The sequence below is a fragment of the Carassius gibelio genome, chromosome B15 (genome assembly GCF_023724105.1).
Source record: "Carassius gibelio isolate Cgi1373 ecotype wild population from Czech Republic chromosome B15, carGib1.2-hapl.c, whole genome shotgun sequence".
Lineage (NCBI taxonomy): Eukaryota > Metazoa > Chordata > Actinopteri > Cypriniformes > Cyprinidae > Carassius > Carassius gibelio.
The window spans coordinates 20239070-20260842 of NC_068410.1; the positions used below are offsets into that span (position 1 = coordinate 20239070).

A 21773-nucleotide genomic window follows, 5' to 3' on the forward strand; every position below is an offset into this window, starting at 1 on the left:
CTCAGCTAACTGATGAATTAATAACTACACAGTTATTTAACTAGCTAGCTAGCTTAACAAGCAGCTTACAAATTAATATTTGGTAAGATTTTTTGAAAAATGTCTCTTATGCTCAACCAGGCTGCGTTTACTTGATCAAAAATACAGCAAAACAATCATATTGTGAAATATTATTACAATCAGCATCCTGTGATGGCAAAGCTGAAACAGCCAGTCTTCAGTGTCACATGATCCTTCAGAAATCATTCTAATATGCTGATTTGCTGCTCAAGAAACATATCTTATTATTATCAATATTGCAAACAGCTGGAAAATCAGGGAACAGAAATCGTTTGTATCATTATAAATGTATATACTGTCACTTTTGATCAATTTAATGCATCCTTGCTGATAAAAGTATTTATTTCAAATGAATGAAATATTAATATGCAATATTGTTTATTCACTATTTAATGTAGATACTCCTATATGACACAAATAGGCTATTTTACTTTTAAAAACAATTGCACAACAGTACAGTATTTCTGCAATTGTTCTTTCTGTAAATTAATTTTGTCCAGCACTAAAAAGTCTGTGTAAATGTCTATTTCATTCATTATGATCTCACATAAGCCTTTATGTTTTCCTCTTCTAAACTGTTCTGCTGTATCTCGTCCGGTAGATGGCAGCAATTGTCTATTTGAACTAGTTTGACAAGTATTTCAGGATTTCACGTTTACAGCATCTAGGCGAGATCCACTAGTGATGTCTGATCATAAGAAAATTGTTTTAAAAAAAAAGAATCCCCGTTCAAGCGTAATATGAACATTTGCCAAATCGGATTGACCTGGTTTGGTCGTGGATAAAGAGTTAATGAGAACCGTTTGCTTGCTGCAATAGACATCCGGCGAAAGACAGCCTCTTGTTCACGGAAGTAGGCATGTTATTGTTTTCATTCAAGTCGTTGTTTCTGTTATGATATTTTTTAAATCTCGGATGTCCCTTCGACTAATCTCATAACTCAAAGGAAGGCAATTGAGACTTAAGTTAGACAGTGGATGATTGTTTTACTGGTTGTGTTGACACGTATGCGAGCTGCAGAATCAAACCAGTTCGCTGTGCACCATGCAGCATTTACAAACTTTTAACTCTAAAAGGACGAGAAATATCTTTACAAATGGTGTATGACAGTCAGGTCTGTGGATGACAAACATAAAACATATCTGAAAGCAGCAATGTGGTCATACACGCCATCTGAATACACATGATTAATATTTGATTTACCAGCGTCTCCATGATTGTATGCTGTTTAGCGTTTGACCGATAAGTGGCGCTGTGCAGACAATAACATGGGCCACAATTATTTCTGATAAACTGCGGAAGTTTGTGATTTTATGCTAGTAGGAGGTGAGATCCAAAAATAAGTTTTTCAAATTAAAATGGACGGTGCAAGGTCCAAGACCAAGGTGTCATTATTGACCACTGATTGAATCTATAAGCAGACAGAGTCGTTCAGAGTTAAAACCATCAACACATACATATATTTTGGTGCTTATTAGACAGGTTCAGTATTGCTAATGATGACCCATAGGTTTCGTATTGATGTGATAACATTTTATGATCAAATTCCAATGTGTTCAAATTATTTTAGGATTTGCACGCTCACAATAAAAAGTTATCATGGACGAAGAACTCAATTTCAACTTGTGTAGCTCCATTCTGCCTCACTTTTGTGGTGTTGTCATCTAAAAAAAGGCCTATAGCATGACGACAACAAAATTACTCAAACTTAAACGGAATCAGAATAAAACTGAAAATACAAAACGTATGTATATGTAACCCAGTTACACATGGACCATTTTCCAACACAAAAACATGTTGTGCTAATGTGACTGGACATATAGTGGAATAAAACAAATTGGTGAAGATCGGATGAACTTTCGTAGTTAGAAAAGACAGGGTTTTTCAGGATGTTTAAAAGGAAGGAAAATCTGATTAGACAGAACGCATAGAATAAATCTTATTCCGAATCGATATTTCTAGTCTACACAGTTTATAAGTTTTAATCAGACCTACACTATGAGTGTAACATTGAGCTGTTGGTGGCACACATTTGTTGCTCTGCCCCTGAAGAGAGATCATAATCATTGTACAATGATTCTTACACAACACACACCACCAGTGGTCAAATCTATAAAGCTGTCACATATATAGACCCCCACGTCAATCATTAAACTCCTCAGATTACGGGATCTTCAATAACACTCTCTTCACAACACGTTTAAGACGACAACAAAGTAGAAAAAAAAAAACAGAAAACCATTGGCTATGGTAGATCTGCTGCCATTGAAACGTCAGTGGCACACTGTGATCCCTGTTATAGTTCAATAGAGTATGTGACACTGTTCCCTTTGAAAGTATTTGTTTCCAGGAGAACACTCCAAAGATCTCTGCCAGGTTGACCATTAACCCTGCCGCTGATTACAGCTCTTTCCCCTGACCTCACCAGCTCTTCATGTTTCACAGATCCACACGTCTGAGTTCATAGCCCTCAGATGCTCGTGGTGACTCCTGTGTCGAGCTGAAGAAGACCCTGACATTCCCTTCTCAATCATTTTTTATAAGCTGTGCCAACCATGGCGAAGAGTGGATATGGCTACTACCGAACGACAATATTCCTGGCCATGTTTGTGGGCTACACGCTGTATTACTTTAACAGGAAGACGTTCTCTTTCGTGATGCCCTCTGTAATGCAGGAGATCACGCTGGATAAGGATGATCTAGGTGAGCATGTGCGACGAGTGCCCTGTACTTTGTCTTTCCTCTCTGTCATGTGGCCACACATGTTTTATAACCTTTCACACATGCACTAATTTGAATTACAGTAAATAATAGGATAAACAACGGACAGAAGTTACTGAGGCACTTGTGCATTGTGCAATTCTCTGCATGCAGTGCCTTTTCTGTCCTTGACAAAAATCTTTTTTTGTGTTTAAAAAAGAAAAATATTATATTTTAGATTGACCTGATATTGACAGAAAATAATGCACATTTTGAAATTTTTTATTTAAGCCAGTGTAATAATTTTCCTATTAGAAGTGACATATTTGAAACCGTCATCTTTTTTCTTATTTAAAATGGTAAACAGATACATGTTATAAACTGAATTAAAATCTGTTTAAATCCCTGTTTTTAAATTGATTTATTCATTTATTCTCAAAAGTTTTAAACTACTGTTTACATGTTTGAGCTCAGTGAGATGTAAAATAAATGTATATATTCACTCAAGGATGCATTAATTTGACAGTAAAGAGATTTATAATGTTACAAAGCATTTATATTTCAGATTAAAAAAAACTTAACGATTCTTTAAATAATCCTGAAAAAAAAAAAAATAATAAATCAAGATCACTAACTAATTTAGGTTTAAGCTAAATTGAGATGTTTGTTATGTTGCCAGGGATCTACTTTATCCACACAGTGATTGATTTAATCTCATCACTGTAGTCTTTACAATCCTTAAACCAATGCAGAGTGATAACACCTAAAGAAATGCTCCATTGCCCTGCTTTTGATAACCCATGTTTTTGAGAGATTCTGAATGGGAATCAGTCTCTGCTGAAGTCTAATCAATATTTATTTCATCTTTGTGCACTGCAGGTCTTATCACTAGCAGTCAATCACTGGCCTATGCCATAAGCAAGTTCATAAGCGGTGTGCTGTCCGATCAGATGAGTGCACGATGGCTTTTCTCCATTGGGCTATTTATGGTTGGCGGCATCAATGTGGTTTTCTCTCAGTCCTCGTCAGTGCCGGTGTTCGCAGGCCTGTGGTTTCTGAATGGACTGGGTCAAGGTCTTGGATGGCCACCATGTGCAAAAGTACTGCGCAAGGTATGGATCTGATCCTGTAATCCATGGGCTGGCATGGTACATATACAAATATATGTATACATATATATATATACATATATACATATACACATATATATATATATACATGTATATATATGTATATATGCATATATACATATATATACATGTATATATATATATATATATATATATATATATATGTGTATATGTATATATATATCTATGGATCCATTATAGGCTTTTAATATCCAGGAAACATTTCCATTGCAAAATAAACTACTACTATTGAAAAGTTTGGGGCCAGTAAGATTTTATTATGCTTTTGAAAGAAAGCATATACTGTATTTCGAATGCATTTCTAGTGCACATGTAAATTTAACTGAATCTTTTCTTTAAATAGTGGTTTGAGCCGTCTCAGTTTGGGACCTGGTGGGCTGTTCTGTCTTGTAGTATGAATTTGGCTGGGGGTCTCGGGCCCATAATTGCAACATTGATGGCCCAAAGCTACAGCTGGAGGTTCACGCTGTCCATCTCTGGCCTGACCTGTGTGGTCATGTCCATCTTCTGTCTGCTCATCATCCGAAATGAGCCCAGTGAAGTTGGCCTGCCAAATATCGAAGCTGGTGCAAAGAAAGGCAAAGGAGGTACGAGGTCTTCCCCATCCACATGCATTTTATATTTATAACCGATTTCATTGAATTTCCTGTTTCAGTAGGAAATAAGGAATTCAAATTGGCAATGTGGTTTCATGTTATCTTCATTTTCCATACTTAGTTGTTTATTATGGCTAGTTTAGCTTATATAGGTCATTGCTGTTCTATGTTATTGTGAAAGCCTGCATTAGATAAAAGGTTTCACTTGCTAGTTCTTTGAAGAATGAACTATTGGTCCAAAACAGGGTACAAAGGGGTGTGTTTTACTAGGCCTGTGTGTTAATTCATGTGACGAAGGTCATTCATGTTGAACTAATGGACTTTTGTGTCTGTCCTCCAACAACATCCATCTGGTATCTACCTCTAATTTTAGGCTCCAGCAAAAATGAAAGCACCTTCAAGGAGTTCATCTTTTCTCCATATCTGTGGGTGATGTCATTTGGATACCTGGTGGTGTTTGGGGTGAAGACTGCTTACACTGACTGGGGGCAACTTTTCCTTATCCAGGACAAGGGCCAGTCAGCACTAATGGGTATTATATGTTATCTAATGTATTGAGTTTTAAGTTTTAAGTCTTTTTAGGTTTTTGCACATTCCCAGAAAATAGCTTACTGCAGCATTGCACAGTAAGGTGAATAGGCCTCTAGTGTGATCTAATGAGGGCCTTAAAGATGTCAATGGCAATGTAGTGTGAAGACATTTCAGTAATAAAATGTTACAGTTTATGTTTTCATAATTCCATAGTACAATGAACTCTTAACTTAAAAGATCTGGCACAATTTCACGTTTTATGTCCTCTTTCAGAAATAGTCTGCTAAGGGTGTGATGAGTCTTTTGGGTTATGGACTGAAATGCATATTGCTGTTGATTTTAACAGGAAGTTCCTTTATGAGTGCCCTGGAGATTGGAGGACTGCTGGGTAGTTTAGCCGCAGGATTTCTGTCAGATAGAGCTGTGGCAAAGGTGCGTTCAATATATATTTATACAAAATCTTTATGCTATTTTCTTCAGAAAATCTGTTTATATTCTACCATTCAGAAGTAGGTCTTTTTTTTATGTTTTTGAAGAAATCATTTCTAATGGTAATAAAAAAATTAGTTTGATCTAAAATACAGTAATATACAGTGATATATTATTGCAATTAAAAAATGTAAATTTTTTAAAAACAATAATAAAATACTTTGTTCCTGTGATGCAAAGCCGAATGTTCAGCATTACTCCAGTCTTCAGTGACACATGATCCTTCAGAAATCATTCTAATACGCTGATTTGTAATCAATGTTGAAAACAGTTGTGCTGACTAATATTTTAGTAGGAACTGTGATTCAGAAATCTTTCATAAAAAAAGATTGTTTATCTTAAATGGGAATTATAATGTCACTTTTGATCAAGCCTTTGCTGAATAAAAAAAATTGCACTGACCTTTTGAATGGAGTTGTGTACTTAAGGTGGTGCATTTTCTCGTTCTCTTTCATTTCAGCATGGATTGCGACTGTATGGTAACCCTCGCCATGGGCTCTTGCTCTCCATGATGGCTGGGATGTGTGTCTCCATGTACATCTTCCGCACTACTGTCACAGCAAACAGCTCAAATGTAAGTTCAGTATCATTTACACATAAAAAATGAACAAAACTGGCACAAAATATTCCTCCCGAAGCTTACATCGTGCAGTAGTGAATTATATTACTGTCTAAACCCTACTGGATGTTTTTTTTTTTGTTTCTTTCTTTTTTTAACAGACAAACCTGACCAAAAGTTTTGCCCAAACATTCTGTTATAAAAGAAAATATTTAAATGCAGGAAAAAAGATTGTTTTTATGGGTTCTATAATGTTCTGGTTTTATTACAATTTCCACACACAGGTCTGGATTCTATTGCTGGGTGCTGTTTTTGGCTTTTCCTCCTATGGACCGATTGCCTTGTTTGGAGTTCTTGCGAATGAAAGTGCTCCGTCAAACTACTGTGGGACCTCTCACGCCATTGTGGCCCTGATGGCAAACGGTGATCATCTTCTCAATTTTACAGCAGCAGTAAAATTGTATTAACAATTTATATAATGTAAAAATTTTACATTAGTACCATGAAACTTTTCCATTATTTAATTTTTTACTTTTACTAAAACCCCCAAAAAAAGTTCAATTTTAACCATTTGCCCATTTAAAAAAATACTGATTCTTTTTTTTTTTGCATTTGTTTTTCTGGCAGTTGGTGGTTTCCTGTCAGGGTTGCCATTTGGTACCATTGCTAAACACTATGGCTGGAACACAGCATTCTGGGTGGCAGAGATAGCCTGTATTGTCACCACAGTTGGATACTTCCTGCTCCGGAATATCCGCACCAAGATGGGAAGTTTACCCAAGAAGGCCGACTAAACATTAGAGTGTTATTTAAATATCTTTTAACTAGTTTTTAAGATATAGTATGAAAAATAAAGGGCACAACCTGTCTAGGATTTTTGTGTTTATGAAATACAATAAATTCGCTGTGGATATCCTGTGGATGTCTATTCCCAAGGTACTACACTTTTTTTTTAGCAACATGAAATAGGATACCATGTTGTGTCATTTTCTGCACATCATGTTATTTATTCTGTTCATTTAAAAAATGGATGACAGTATTTTACATGATTTGTAAAAATCTGAATTTGCTCACTGTGTTTACATTGCACAACTTTGTCTTTTGGTTTAGACATGTTAATGTCATTTTCTTCAGTGGTATTAACATTTTATTGCTATTAAAACAGGTAAAATAAATACATTTATATCTTGTACTTTCCATCCGTTTTAGAGCTTTAACTGGTCCTGTCTCTGTATCAAAATTCATAAACTTCTCTAATGAAATGTGACAACATGTTATATCACATGAATGTTTAATAGCACAATTGAGTTTATATAAATAAAAATGTTAGAGAAACTGATCCAAGGTACAGTAGGCTTTTCATATTCTGCTGACAGAAATCAAATTACATGTACATTTAATTTAATTTAGAAAGACAATAACAAACGTTTCAAAGAGTATGTATTAAGCATCTTGAGCTACTCTGTCTTGCACAGATGTTCTGCACATTACAAACTTAAACGGTGTCCATATACATTATTTACAAAGGTTGTAAAATATGTTTCTCAATGTAAATGTTGGATGCAATTTCAAGAAAATGCAAATTAACCAGTCTTAGTTGTTTTGAAGGTAAATTGTTTGAGCTTGAGGAAAACTATTGTTCTTATTCCTTAAAGTTGATGGGAATCCTTATTCCTTTTTTATTGTGAACAAGTTTGACCTGTGGGTATTTGAAAGCACTGCAGTTTAAACACGTCTGTTTCCAGCATTTCAATACCAGAGCTGCCAACTTCAGGTGATAATTGTGATCCAATGGCAAACAGCCTTAGAAAAGATGTATATCTAATCAAAGGTACAATGCAGGTACAACCGTATTTTGTATATTATTCATGATCAGGGGTTTATTAAGAATGCTATGCTTCTGATTGAGTAATGTATATAGTGATCACAAAACCACTAAAATGATGGTGATCAGTAACCTATTTCTATTAAGAAATTAACACTTATTAAGCAAGAAGGTAGTTATCATTAAACATCAGCGAAACCCTAAGAATTCACAAACATTTTTATAATAGTTATCTCTGTCAAGATTGGACCTGTGTTGTCATGTGTGTCAGTTCCTGTTTTTCCTTATTTGGTCTGTCCTTGTTCAGTTTGCTCATTAACTGATTCCCTGCACCTGTCAGTTACCTCATTATCCTGCATTTAAAAAACGTAGTCCTTTCTGTTAATTTTTTCCGGGTCTACCAGTTACCAGTTCCATATGTGTGTCTTCCTCCTGTTCTCCATGTTGGATTTACCCGTGTTGGATAAATAAAGTCACTTTCGATTATTAGTGTTCCTTCCGGCAGAATAGTTATGCTTCTGATTGAGTAATGTATATAGTGATCACAAAACCACTAAAATGATGGTGATCAGTAACCTATTTCTATTAAGAAATTAACACTTATTAAGCAAGAAGGTAGTTATCATTAAACATCAGCGAAACCCTAAGAATTCACAAACATTTTTATAATAGTTATCTCTGTCAAGATTGGACCTGTGTTGTCATGTGTGTCAGTTCCTGTTTTTCCTTATTTGGTCTGTCCTTGTTCAGTTTGCTCGTTAACTGATTCCCCGCACCTGTCAGTTACCTCATTATCCTGCATTTAAAAAACCTAGTCCTTTCTGTTAATTTTTTCCGGGTCTACCAGTTACCAGTTCCATATGTGTGTCTTCCTCCTTTTCTCCATGTTGGATTTACCCGTGTTGGATAAATAAAGTCACTTTCGATTATTAGTGTTCCTTCCGGCAGAATAGTTTGACAGAAGATCTGACTGAACAACAGTAAATTGTGTGTCTCCCCTCCATTTTTTTCACTGTTTTTCCTCTCTGTTGTGTTCTATGGATCCCTACACCTGCCCGGAATTCTTCATCCTCCTGCTGGAGCAGGGAGAGTATTCTCTCAAGGGTCATAACAGACTGTTTCTGGCCATACCCCATCTTACCACCTATCCGGACAAAGCTCTCCGCTCGTTCTTTGAAGCATGCCTCAACCCCGAGTATAGAGCACCATCGTCTGAAGAGGGCCCTCAAATGGATTTCACTGCCTTCGTGGAGTGGATTCTGGCGAGAAATGGATCGCAATTCACCATCGGCCCAGAGGAAGATCTCACCGAAACCACTCCAGCCCCAGTGCCCAGTCCACCATCTTCCCATGGTGCGGAGCATCAGACCGAGCTCCCCGATGACATTACTCCTACAATCAATGAGCCAAATCTGTTCAATGAAGAGCGAATCAGTGGAGGATTGTCCTGGATATGGAGCCCAAACCGTCAGACCAGGTGCGAGAGCTGGCTACAGTGCAAACTGCAAGGGAGAGAGCCATGGACTGTGTGAGTTTTGCTCCACCCCCTGCACCACAGCTGAGTGTGAGTGCACTATGGAATGCCAAAAGGGCCAAAATGAGGAGGAGGATCTTACTGTTTGGGAATTGGAACTGGAGGTTGAACTGCCCCCTCTCCTCTCTCCGTCATCTCTGCTGTACCTGTGGCAGCCCTCCTTTGTCCTTGGTTTTCTCATCCAGCCCAGAGGGGGCTTCCAATCTCCCAGTGGCAGCTCCTAGAATATAACCCGCCCTCACACCCGCTCCTGCCTCTTCCACCCCTGTCATCAGGCAGCCCCTCTGCTCACCTTCAGCCCACCATCTATGTGGTGTGAGCCCCGTAGGACTGCCATGATCCACATTTAACATTTACATGTACATTTAATCATTTAGCAGAGGCTTTTATCCATAGCGACTTACAAATGAGAATAATAGAAGCAGTCAGGTCAACAAGAGAACAACAACAGTATACAAGTGCCATGACAAGTCTCAGTTAGTCTAGCATAGAACTCCTTGCCAGGTTTTTTTTATGTTTTATGAAAAGACAAGAAAAGGAAAAGTGCTAGTATTAGTTGGTTAAGTGCTTTCGAAAAAAATGAGTCTTTAGATAATTCTTGAAAATGAGCAAAGACTCACCTTTACGAATTGAGATTGGGAGGTCATTCCACCAGCTGGGCACAGTCCAGGAAAAGGTCCGTGAGAGTGATTTTGAACTTTTTTGGGATGACACCACAAGGCGTTGTTCACTTGCAGAGAGCAAACTTGTGGAAGGCACATAAGATTTAACCAGTGAGTTTAGGTATGTTGGTGCCGTGCCAGTGGTCTTCTTGTAGGCAAGCATCAGTACCTTGAATTTTATGCGAGCGGCTACTTGTAGCCAGTGTAACCTGATGAGGAGAGGAGTAACATGAGCTTTTTTTGGCTCATTGAAGACAACCCTTGCTGCTGCATTCTGTATCAATTGCAGAGGCTTGACAGTACATGCAGGAAGGCCCGCCAGGAGAGCATTACAATAGTCCAGTCTGGAGAGAACAAGAACTTGGACAAGAAGTTGGGTGGCTTGCTCTGACAGGAAGGGTCTAATCTTCCTAATGTTGTATAAGGCAAACCTGCAGGACCGGGTCTTTGTAGCAATGTGGTCTGTGAAGCTTAACTGGTGATCCATCACAACTCCTAGGTTTCTGGCTGTCCTCGAAGGAGTAATGGTTGACGAACCCAGCTGTATACAGAAGTTGTGATGAAGCAATGGGTTAGCTGGAATCACCGGGAGTTCTGTCTTCGTAAGGATAAGCTGAAGGTGATGGTCATTCATCCAGCTAGAAATATCACTCAGACAGGCTGAAATGCGAGCAGCTACCGTCGGGTCATCTGGTTGGAATGAGAAGTATAGTTGGGTGTCATCAGCATAGCAGTGATAAGAAAATCCATGCTTCTGAATGACAGATCCTAATGACGTCATGTAGATGGAGAATAGAAGTGGTCCAAGTACTGAGCCTTGAGGAACCCTAGTAGCAAGGTGTTGTGACTTCGAAACATCCCCCTCCAAGACACACTGAAGGATCTGTCAGAGAGGTAGGACTTAACCCACAGGAGTGCGGTTCCAGAGATGCCCATCTTTCTGAGAGTGGACAGGAGAATCTGGTGATTAACGGTGTCAAAAGAGGCAGACAGGTCCAGTAAGATGTGTACTGAGGATTTTGAAGCTGCTCTTGCTAGTCCCAGGGCTTCAGTAGCCGAGAGCAGAGCGGTCTCAGTTGAGTGGCCACTTTTGAAGCCAGATTGGCGACATGTCAGGATTTGACCTGTGTTGTCATTTCTGTCAGTTCCTGTTTTTCCTTATTTGGTATGTTTCCTGTCCTTGTTTAGTTTGATCATTAATTGATTCCCCGCAGCTGTCAGATCCCTCATTATCCTGCCTTTAAAAACCCTAGTTCTTTCTGTTCAGTTTTGTCGGGTCTACCAGTTACCAGTTCCAAATGTTGGATTTACTCCTGTGTTGGATTAATAAGTTGCTTCAAACCGCGGACATGAAAAACAATCGCAGACTTGGCAACACTGGTTCAGGGGGAGCGGCAGTTACTACACAGAGCCGTAGTCTACCGACAACTAACACAAAATCATTTTCAAAATCAACAAAGAATCGCCTGCGATTTTAACATCGATTTTGTGTAGATTGTCAGTGAATTACGGCTCGGTGTAGTAAATGCCAACCAGTGTTGCCAAGTCCGTGGTTGTTTTTCATGTCCGCGGGTCAAAGCAACCCCAATACAAATAACGTGATATTTAGCCCCTAAAATGCAAATTTTGCCAAGGCAACCCTGCTAAATAACGTATATTTTAACCCTGGGAAGCATTTTTTTTATTGGGGAACCTTCTGGAAGCGCAGTGAGCTAGTTTTGGACTAGTTTTGAGAAGCAACTGGGCAGGATTTGTTGTGAAAACCTGGCGACCCTGATCTGAACGCACGTGCTGGAGATATACTTCTAATTACAGGAGCGTCTTTACTGATGAGATGTGCATGAAATTCGCATTCGATTTTTTGCACAGTCCTAGTATATGACAGTAGTTATTAATATTCTGCATTTTTGTTTTGAGCTGCGCACATTGAAGATGACCAGTAGAATGAAGTATTTTATTTTGGGTAATAATTTTATTTGGGGTACCTCAGGGATCCCTTCTGAGTCCATTACTCTTCTGTATGTGTATTTTTCCTCTTGGCTATCTCCTTAGATCCTGTGGTCTTAATTATCACTTCTATGCAGATGACACCCAGGTGTACATTCACTCAAAACCGGGTGATTATCCAGCTGTTGCTTCCCTGAAACATTGTATCTCTGAGATAAAAATATGTATGTCTCAATTTTATTTGTCTTAACAGCAATACGACGGAGGTGATGCTTATTGGTTCAACCCAACAATTTCGTAAAACTGAACCTTTAGCACTAACTGTAGATGGTCCAGTCTTAGAGTTTAAAACAAAATTAAAGAACCTGGGCGTGATATTCAATGCTCATTTAACATTTGACCCCCATGTTCAGAACACACGTCATTTTTTTTAATCTCCGAAATATTGCACAAATTCGCCCCATGCTGTCCTTTACTGTGGCTGATAAACTGATCAACACATTTGTCTTCTCATGCATCAATTACTGCAATGCTTTGCTTGCAGGTGTTTCAAAAACCACCCTAAATAAACTTCAGTATGTCCAAAATTCAGCTGTTCGAATCCTGAGAGGGACCAGAAATAGTGAGCACATCACTCCAATTTTGGAATCCCTACACTGGCTCCCTGTCAGGTTTTGTACTGATTTCAAAATTCTCATGCTTACGTTTAAGGACTTGGCATGGTTTGGCACCGAATTATCTATCAGATCTTTTAACAGTTTACTCACCAAAGCGGAATCTCCCTTTCCTCTTATTCTGGCCTTCTGACTGTTCCCTCTACTCGTTAACGCTCAATGGGTGGCCGGACATTTTCCTCCCTTGCTACAAAACTCTGGAGCTCACTCCCCTCTAAAATCAGACATGCAGAATATTTTGATGTGTTTAAATAATCTCTGAAAACTCACTTTTTTATCTGTGATTTGTAATATGCTGGGGGGTGGGGTATTGTTTTTCTGTACATTGTTTTTGATGTGTTTTTATTGTCTGCGATAGACCTGCAGCTGTGTATGAATACATGGGATGGTTTGCACACACACCATCGGGGCAGTCATGTGACTCCCATATTTAAAATATAAAATGACAGCAATAAAAATATTATAAACAGCGCGTACCATGCTGTCTATAACTTATTATTTTAATTACTATTTTTTTTAAGTATTTTTGTATAAGAATAAACACTTTTGAGTGGAGTTTTGAGTTTCCCATACCATCTCTGTTTGACGTGCATATTCTATCAAATTCAGGATATAAACGGACAGGGCTTTGCGCTATGGTATGAAATAATAATGATAGTTTGATGTTTAATTTTTCTGTTAAAAATCTCATTTATCGTTATTACAGTGTAAGTTATTATACTGAAAAAAGTGTCCACATGTTACCTGTTACTTTTCTCAACGCTTTCAGGATGGATGAAACATATAGTTGTTTCTCAATTAACGAATGTGTAAAATAACTGTGTAAACATTTTAATTTGTAAATCAGTAACCAATTAAAGTAACTACGATTTAGTGAACCAATTTAAATGGTAAATGGACTGCATTTATTTAGCACTTTCAACAGACCACATGGCCATCCAAAGCGCTTTACAATTTGCCTCACATTCACGGTGTCAGCCTTTCAAGGCGCCATCCAGCTCATCAGGAGCAGCTGGGGTTGGGTGTCTTGCTCAAGGAGACCTTGACACTTGGTCAGGTGGAGCCGGGGATTGAACCACCAACCTTCCAGTTTGTAGACAAGCTACATGAACCACTGAGCCACTGCCGCCCCGATTTAAAAGACTTGTAATTATATATATATATCCTTATGGTACATTCTAATTTTTATTCTAATTTAATTTTCTTGCAAGTATGTCAAAGCTTTGAAAGATGTTGAGGGAAAACATGAGGGGTCCCAAAGCAATGGCCTAGGAAAAGTTTATCTTTGAGGTCCGGAGAAATAGGACAAGGGAACACATTTCTCCTCCTCCTGACCCACTGTGTGTCATGCTTGGGCCCACAAAATAAAAGACAAACCAGGTATTTAATGAGCAATGCCTATACTTTCTACAGAAAAAAAGTTTACTTAGGAAATAATAATAACAGTAAGGACTTGTTAGAATGCTTTATATGAGACTAATCTTATGTCTCATGTATTGCTATCATACATCATCATTACAGATGTAGACACTGACCTAAGACAAAGCTTTTCTCTAACTGCGTGAAATATCATAAGGATCCCCATTTGCCTTTTAGCATTACCAACACCAGGATCAGTAATTTCCTTATTTTACGTCTTCTGTTTGCAATAGTATTTGTTGCAGACCACCTTGAATGATGAATAAATGCCCTTGTCATGGTCTTTGCTGGCAGAGGGACGTCAGGGGTCAGATACTTATGGATGTGGTCAGCTGTTTGTCTTATTATTGCAATTCGGCGTCCAACCACAGGATTTATGCCATCCAGCCTATGCTTTGACTGAGTTACAGTTTCTCATGCTATGTATCCTTTTAAGATATAATATAGATATATATATATATATATATATATATATATATATATATATATATATATATATATATGTAGACACATATATATTTTGTGCCATGCTGAAAAAAAAACAGATTACGAGAATAAAGTCGTAATACTACGAGAATTAAGTCGAAATATTACAAGAATAAAGTCAATATGTTTTGAGAATTTAAATCGTAGGAATTTAAGTCATATTATTTTGAGAGCACTGGGATAAGTTGCAGGCCATCGGGATTGATTTGAATATTGTCGCGTCCGAGCGGCCGCATCATCTTACTGGGATAAGTCAGTTTTAAGGACTCGCGGAAACATCTTAATATCAAGAATATGATATTTATTAACAGACTGAGCAGGAACAACATTTTAATCTTAACATCAGCTCACAGACCCAATCGACATTCCTTCGGGGGATGCTGTAGATCTATAATTTATTACACTATAAATATATGTGGGATTATTAGCAGAAATCATACCATGTGTCATACTCCTAAGGACAGTAGGCTATGCTTGGAAATAATATCATTCATCAAATTCATATCTTCCATTGCATTCGTTATTTGTAGTGCGTCAGCCACCCTATAGCAATAAGATTCGTGCTTCTGATTGTAATGTTCACATAAGCACTGAATATTTGCGACACTGATTTATGGCACAACAACAAGTGGCTGTGGGATGATTGGCTTGGTGCCAGTGGTATGGGACATGTGAATACTGCTGCACGTTTGCCAGTAAAGCTCCAAGTTTGTTCGGTACTTGCTGTACATCTCCTTATTTTGCACGCCCCGTGCAACATATAACAAACCAAGAATAAGACATGGTGTCAAAAGAAAAATAAGTCAAATGGATTTTGCAGGAGTACCATCGCCGCACATAAATTGGGAATCGTCTAACTTACCAGATGCATGGCATAAGTTCAGACAGCATGCAGAGCTCATGTTCGTGGGTCCGTTAAAGAAATGGGTTGAAGAAGAAAAGTGCAGTTATTTGCTCCCATGGATAGGAGATAAAGGAAGAGATATCTTCAACACCTGGGCGCTGACGACAGATGAAGCAAAGGAACTGCAAACTTACTATGACAAGTACGAAGCGTATGTGATGCCCAAGATGAACAAAAGACTATAAGTGACTGAACTAAGACTATAAGTGAAAGACTTTGCTTATGCATACAGCGAGGAAATGGTTAGAGATCGCATTGTGTTTGGCATTCACTCTCCGCGAGTGCGGGAGAAGCTGCTGAGCATCGGCTCTGAGTTAACACTAGACAAGGCCATGGATATAGCAAGATCACACAAAGTTGCACAAGCCCAGATCAAAACGTTTGCAAACAGCGTGTACAACCCCCGTGATCAAGCAGTGCACGCAGTCAGCACACAGAAAGCCTTGCATCTGAGCAGCAATGACGTCGCAGTTGTGGCAGAACTTGGAGTTACTGTGGAAACCAGGCTCACTGTCCTTCTGATAAATGCCCTGCAAGAGGTAAACAATGTGGCAAATGCGGGAAATGCAACCACTTCGCCAAAGTGTGTCACTTTGCTTACAAACGGAATGTTAATGCAGTGAGTAAAGAGGCTTCTTATGATGACGAAGGACCACATGCAGAATTTTTCATAGATACAGTCTTGCAAAAGTCACGTGACACGGAACAAGCATTTGGTGTCATTACTGTCGTTGCGATCGTTGATCATTGTCGCTGTCGCCTCTGGCTTACTTAGTTGGGGTCACTTCATCTACAGCGATATCGTTGACTTGATTGCAAATAAATGCACAGACACTATTTAAACTGAACAGAGATGACATCACTGAATTCAATGATGAACTGCCTTTAACTGTCATTTTGCATTATTGAGACACTGTTTTCCAAATGAATGTTGTTCAGTTGCTTTGATGCAATGTATTTTGTTTAAAGCGCTATATAAATAAAGGTGATTGATTTATTGATTGATTGATGACATTCTGGTTTACGGACAGACCAAAAAGGAACATGACGACAACTTACACGCAATGTTGCAAAGGTCTCGTTTGAAAGGTGTGACGCTCAACCCTGAGAAAAGCATCGTGAGTGCTGCTGAAGTTCGCTATTTCGGTAACTGTTTATCTGCTGAAGGAGTCAAGCCAGACCCTGAAAAGGTCTCAGCAATCAAGCACATGGAGCCACTGAAGACCAAATCAGAGATCGAAACAGTCCTGGGAATGGTAAATTACCTGTTCAAGTAAATTACCTGCTCATCGGACATAATGCACCACTTTGGCAGCACCTCAAACAGTCCAGAGAGTTCATATAGGATTTACCAGCACGACACCGCATTCCAAAAAAAAGAAAGATCTCATAACTAAGGAACCGGGACCAGTACTTGCGAACTATGACCCACAGAAAGAATTGCACCTTCAAGTGGACGCATCGAGATATTGCCTTAGTGCAGTCCTGCTGCAGGACGGGAAGCCACTCAGCTATGCGTCAAGGTCACTGACCGAATGTGAAGTTAGCTATGCTCAAATAGAGAAGGAGCTCTACGTGGTCTTATTCGGCTGCAAGCACTTTCATCACTACGTGTACGGGTGAAAAGTCATAGTGGAGTCTGATGACAAGCCGCTTGAATCAGTGATGTAAAAACCACTTGCCGCAGCTCCGCCGCGACATAAAAAATGATCCTACAACTACAGAAAAATGACATCACCATCACGCACCAGCCAGGAAAGGAGATTCCTGTGGCGGAGACCCTCTCTAGAAAATTAATCGAGATAGAGCACGACAATCTTAGCGAAGGAATGAGGAGCCTGTGGAAAACACTTGCATTTCTGCAAACATAGAGGAAGAGCAAAACACCAAAGCCTCATCAATGCTTCAGGTACACCCAGAAGTACCAGCACAGCATTCAAGTGATAGAGAGATCCAGCCCATGCAATACCATACTAGATCGTAAGCACTGAATATTTGCGACACTGATTTATGGCATGACAGCAAGTGGCTGTGGGATGATTGTGGTATGGGACATGTGAATACTGCTGCACGTTTGCCAGTGAAGCTCCAAATTTGTTCGGAACTCGCTGAACATCGCCTTATTTTACACGCCCTGTGCAACATATAATAAACCAAGAATAAGACACTGATAAACCTACTTTTAATGTCTCAGCTTTTATCAGTTAATCAAAATCAGTTTTATAGCAAAACACTAATTATGTGTCTTACAATAATGTGTTTTTCAAGCTCTTTAATGATCAGATCACTGTATTTATGTGAAACAATTCATTACATTAAATTGTTTTCTTTGTGAAAATTCCAAATAGGCTATGTGAAAATGTATTCTCATAATATTTTGACTTTATTCTCATAACATTTTGACTTTAATCTCATAATTTTTCGACTTTATGTTTGTAATATTTCTACTTTATTCTCTTAGTATTACTTTATTTTCGTAATATTTTAACTTTATTCTTGTAGTAGGCCTATTACGACTTTATTCTCGAAACATTTCGTCTTTATTATCGAAATATTACGACTTTAATCTCGTAATCTTATAATTTTTTTTTTATTTAGCAACAAAATAGAAAATACATATATTTTTTTAAATATATCTAAAATAAATATATCTCAAAAAAATATTGGCAAATTTAAAAAAATTATAAGATTACAAGATTAAAGCCATAATATTTCGAGAATAAAGTCATAATAGGCCTACGAGAATAAAGTAAAAATATTACGTATATATATATATATATATATATATATATATATATATATATATATATATATATATATATATATATATATATATACACATACAAATGTTGGTCATATAAAAAGTTTTTATTTCACTAATTCCATTTAAAAAGTGAAACTTGTATATTATAATAATTTATTACACACAGACTGATATATTTCAAATGTTTATTTATTTTAATTTTGATGATTATATCTGACAACTAAGGAAAATCCCAAATTCAGTATCTCAGAAAATTAGAATATTGTGAAAAGGTTCAATATTGAAGACACCTGGTGCAACACTATAATCAGCTAATTAACTCAAAACACCTGCAAAGGCTTTAAATGGTCTCTCAGTCTAGTTCTGTAGGCTACACAATCATGGGGAAGACTGCTGACCTGACAGTTGTCAAAAGATGACCATTGACACCTTGCACAAGGAAGGCAATACGGTGGAAAGGTCATTGCAAAAGAGGCTGGCTGCTCAAAGAGCTCTGTGTCCAAGCACATTAATAGAGAGACGAAGGGAAGGAAAAGGTATGGTAGAAAAAAAGTGTACAAGCAATAGGGATAACCTCACCCTGTAGAGTATTGTGAAACAATCCATTTAAAAATGTGGGGGAGATTCACAAAGAGTGGACTACAGCTGGAGTCAGTGCTTCAAGAACCACAACACAGAGACGTATGCAAGACATGGGTTTCAGCTGTTGCATTCCTTGTGTCAAGCCACTCTTGAACAACAGACAGTGTCAGAAGTGTGTCGCGTGGGCTAAAGACAAAAAGGACTGGACTTCTGTGGAGTGGTCCAAAGTTATGTTCTCTGATGAAAGTAAATTTTGCATTTCCTTTGGAAATCAGGGTTCGAAGTTTGTATTTGGTGTAAAGTAATATTCTAATATTCTATTCTGTATACAAGTATATATATACAAGTTTCACTTTTTTAATGGAATTAGTTAAATATATACATATATATATATATATATATATATATATATATATATATATACACACACACACACACACACAGGTACTGGTCATATAATTAGAATATCATCAAAGAGTTGATTTATTTAACTAAATCCATTCAAAAAGTGAAACTTGTACATTAAATTTATTCATTACACACAGACTGATATATTTCAAATGTTTTATTTCTTTTAATTTTGATGATTATAACTGACTAAGAAAACTAAGGAAAATCACAAATACAGTATCTCAGAAATTTAGAAGCTGGCTGCTGTAATTACGTCTAATTACGGGCTATTTGGTTTTTCATAAAGTGCTTTTTCAAACTAGTGGAAGGAAAACATCCAAAGGACACTGTTAAGTGTTTCTTTTATAGCACTTTATCTGTTGGTGTCAATAGATTTCAATTACAATACATATTTTTAAAGGCCGTTTTCTCAAAATGAGTTTTATCTTCAACACTGTGCCATAAATCTCCACTTCAGTAGCACTTACACACACCAAACTTGACAATTTTATTCCTGTCTATATTCTGAAGGTTTTTACAGGGGATTTGTTCATATATATTTTCCTTGATTATATACAACATTTTATTCCCCCCAAAACTGTGAAAATATATTGTTTTCTGGCTGTTCAAAGTATTTTCTGAATTATGGAGTGACAAAAAAAGATAACCATAATGTCGTCTGTAAAAAATTTTTGACTCTAATATGTCAAAAAAATTAAACACATTTTTTGAAAACTGACTTGATCTAGTGTTCAGATTTTTGTACTAGAAATTTATGCAAATTAGCACATATTTCATTAAATAATGCCTCATATGCATATTTAAACATTACATTTTTGAAAACTTGTAATACAAAAAATGTTTGAAATAATCAAAGTAATCAATCAACTGGGTAAGTAAGGTGATAACTATTAGTTATTTTTTTTGCCCTATTCTCCTGCAGTGTCTCGCCTTAATTTACATCTAAATATGTACGTTTTGATTGTGAGATCAATCTTTAAGGTCCTGCAGATTTCTTCAGAAAAATCTTTAAGGTCCTGCAGATTCTTCAGTTTTCCAGCATCTTTGCATATTTGAACCCTTTCCAGCAGTGACTGTATGATTTTGAGATACATCTTTTCAGACTGAGGATATTTGAGGGACTCAAACACAACCATTTAAAAAGATTCAAACATTCACTGATGCTCCAGAAGGAAACAAGATGCATGAAGAGCTGAGGGGTGAAAACTTTTGAACATGATGAAGATAGCCAAATTTATCTTATTTTGTTGAAATATAATTTTTTTCCATTTAGTTCTGCCCTTCGTAAGCAACAGAAGATACTTGTATGTTTCCCGGTACACAAATTAAGTAAAATTTACCTTGATCTTCAAATTCCAAAAGTTTTCACCCCCCAGCTCTTAATGCATCTTGTTTCCTTCTGGAGCATCAGTGAATGTTTGAATCTTTTTAAATAGTTGTGTTTGAGTCCCTCAAATATCCTCAGTCTGAAAAGATGTATCTCAAAATCATACAGTCACTGCTGGAAAGGGTTCAAATATGCAAAGATGCTGGAAAACTGAAGAATCTGCAGGACCTTAAAGATTTTTCTGAAGAACGCTGCTCAGTTTAACTGTTCAGAACAAACAAGGGACTCATGCACAACCATCACAAAACAGAAAGACAGTCGAGGATCATGAGGTAACAGAACACAATATTAAGAACCAAGGGTTCCCAAACTTTTGAGTGGGGTTATTTTAATAATTTCAGCAATTTTTTTGTCTTGTTGACTAAATGTTAATATCTTTTATGTACAATATCTTACTCAGGACAGTACTAAATAAAAAATAACCTGCATTTAGTATGATCTCTCTTATTTTTTGAAAATTACTCATATTTTCACAGATTCTGCAAGGGGTGCCCAAACTTTCGATCCCCACTATATATATATATATATATATATATATATATATATATATATATATATATATATATATATATATAATTTTATAATTCAGTGTGGAATGGTTACTTTTAATCTGTGTAGATGTATTCAGTTGATTTAAATTGATAGTAAAGACATGTTTACATGTTACAAAAGATTTCCATTAAAAAATGCTTTACTTCTATTCTTTCAAAACTTTCTATTCATTGAAAACTCCTTATATATATATATATATCACAGTCCACAATCCAGTTATTTGAAACTGTAATAATATGTCACTATTTTACTGTTTAACTGTATTTTTGATCAAACGAATACAGCTGTGGGAAGCATAAGATACTTTTTGTTTAAAAACTCTTGCAGAAATCAAATTTTGCTGTATATAACTAGATTTTCCTAAAGGAAATGAGAGAAGTGCCCATTTAAAAGTCACGGAAACTATATAAAATTGCTATAGATTACAGCTATAACATGTTTTGAGTGTTTGTAGGTGGGTCTTTACTGGCCGAACGAACACTATTTCCATAAGTCTGGTAAATCTACTTATATTTAACTGAACTGAGATGACATCACTGA

General features: G+C 37.1%; 1 protein-coding gene across 2 annotated transcripts; it reads left to right on the plus strand.

The window, feature by feature from the left end:
- Positions 1-716: 716 nt before the first annotated feature.
- On the plus strand, positions 717-7283 carry slc37a4a (solute carrier family 37 member 4a). 2 transcript variants are annotated; one of them, XM_052576654.1, is made up of 9 exons: positions 717-913; positions 2506-2763; positions 3640-3872; positions 4255-4498; positions 4881-5039; positions 5385-5470; positions 5988-6101; positions 6371-6509; positions 6714-7283. In XM_052576654.1, exons 2-9 carry the CDS (start codon positions 2616-2618, stop codon positions 6878-6880), a joined length of 1290 nt encoding a protein of 429 aa, XP_052432614.1. In that variant the 5' UTR covers positions 717-913; positions 2506-2615; the 3' UTR covers positions 6881-7283. The 2 variants fall into 2 exon arrangements, with proteins under 2 accessions (XP_052432614.1, XP_052432615.1); XM_052576655.1 differs by having other exon boundaries at positions 729-917.
- The last annotated feature ends 14490 nt before the right edge of the window (positions 7284-21773 follow it).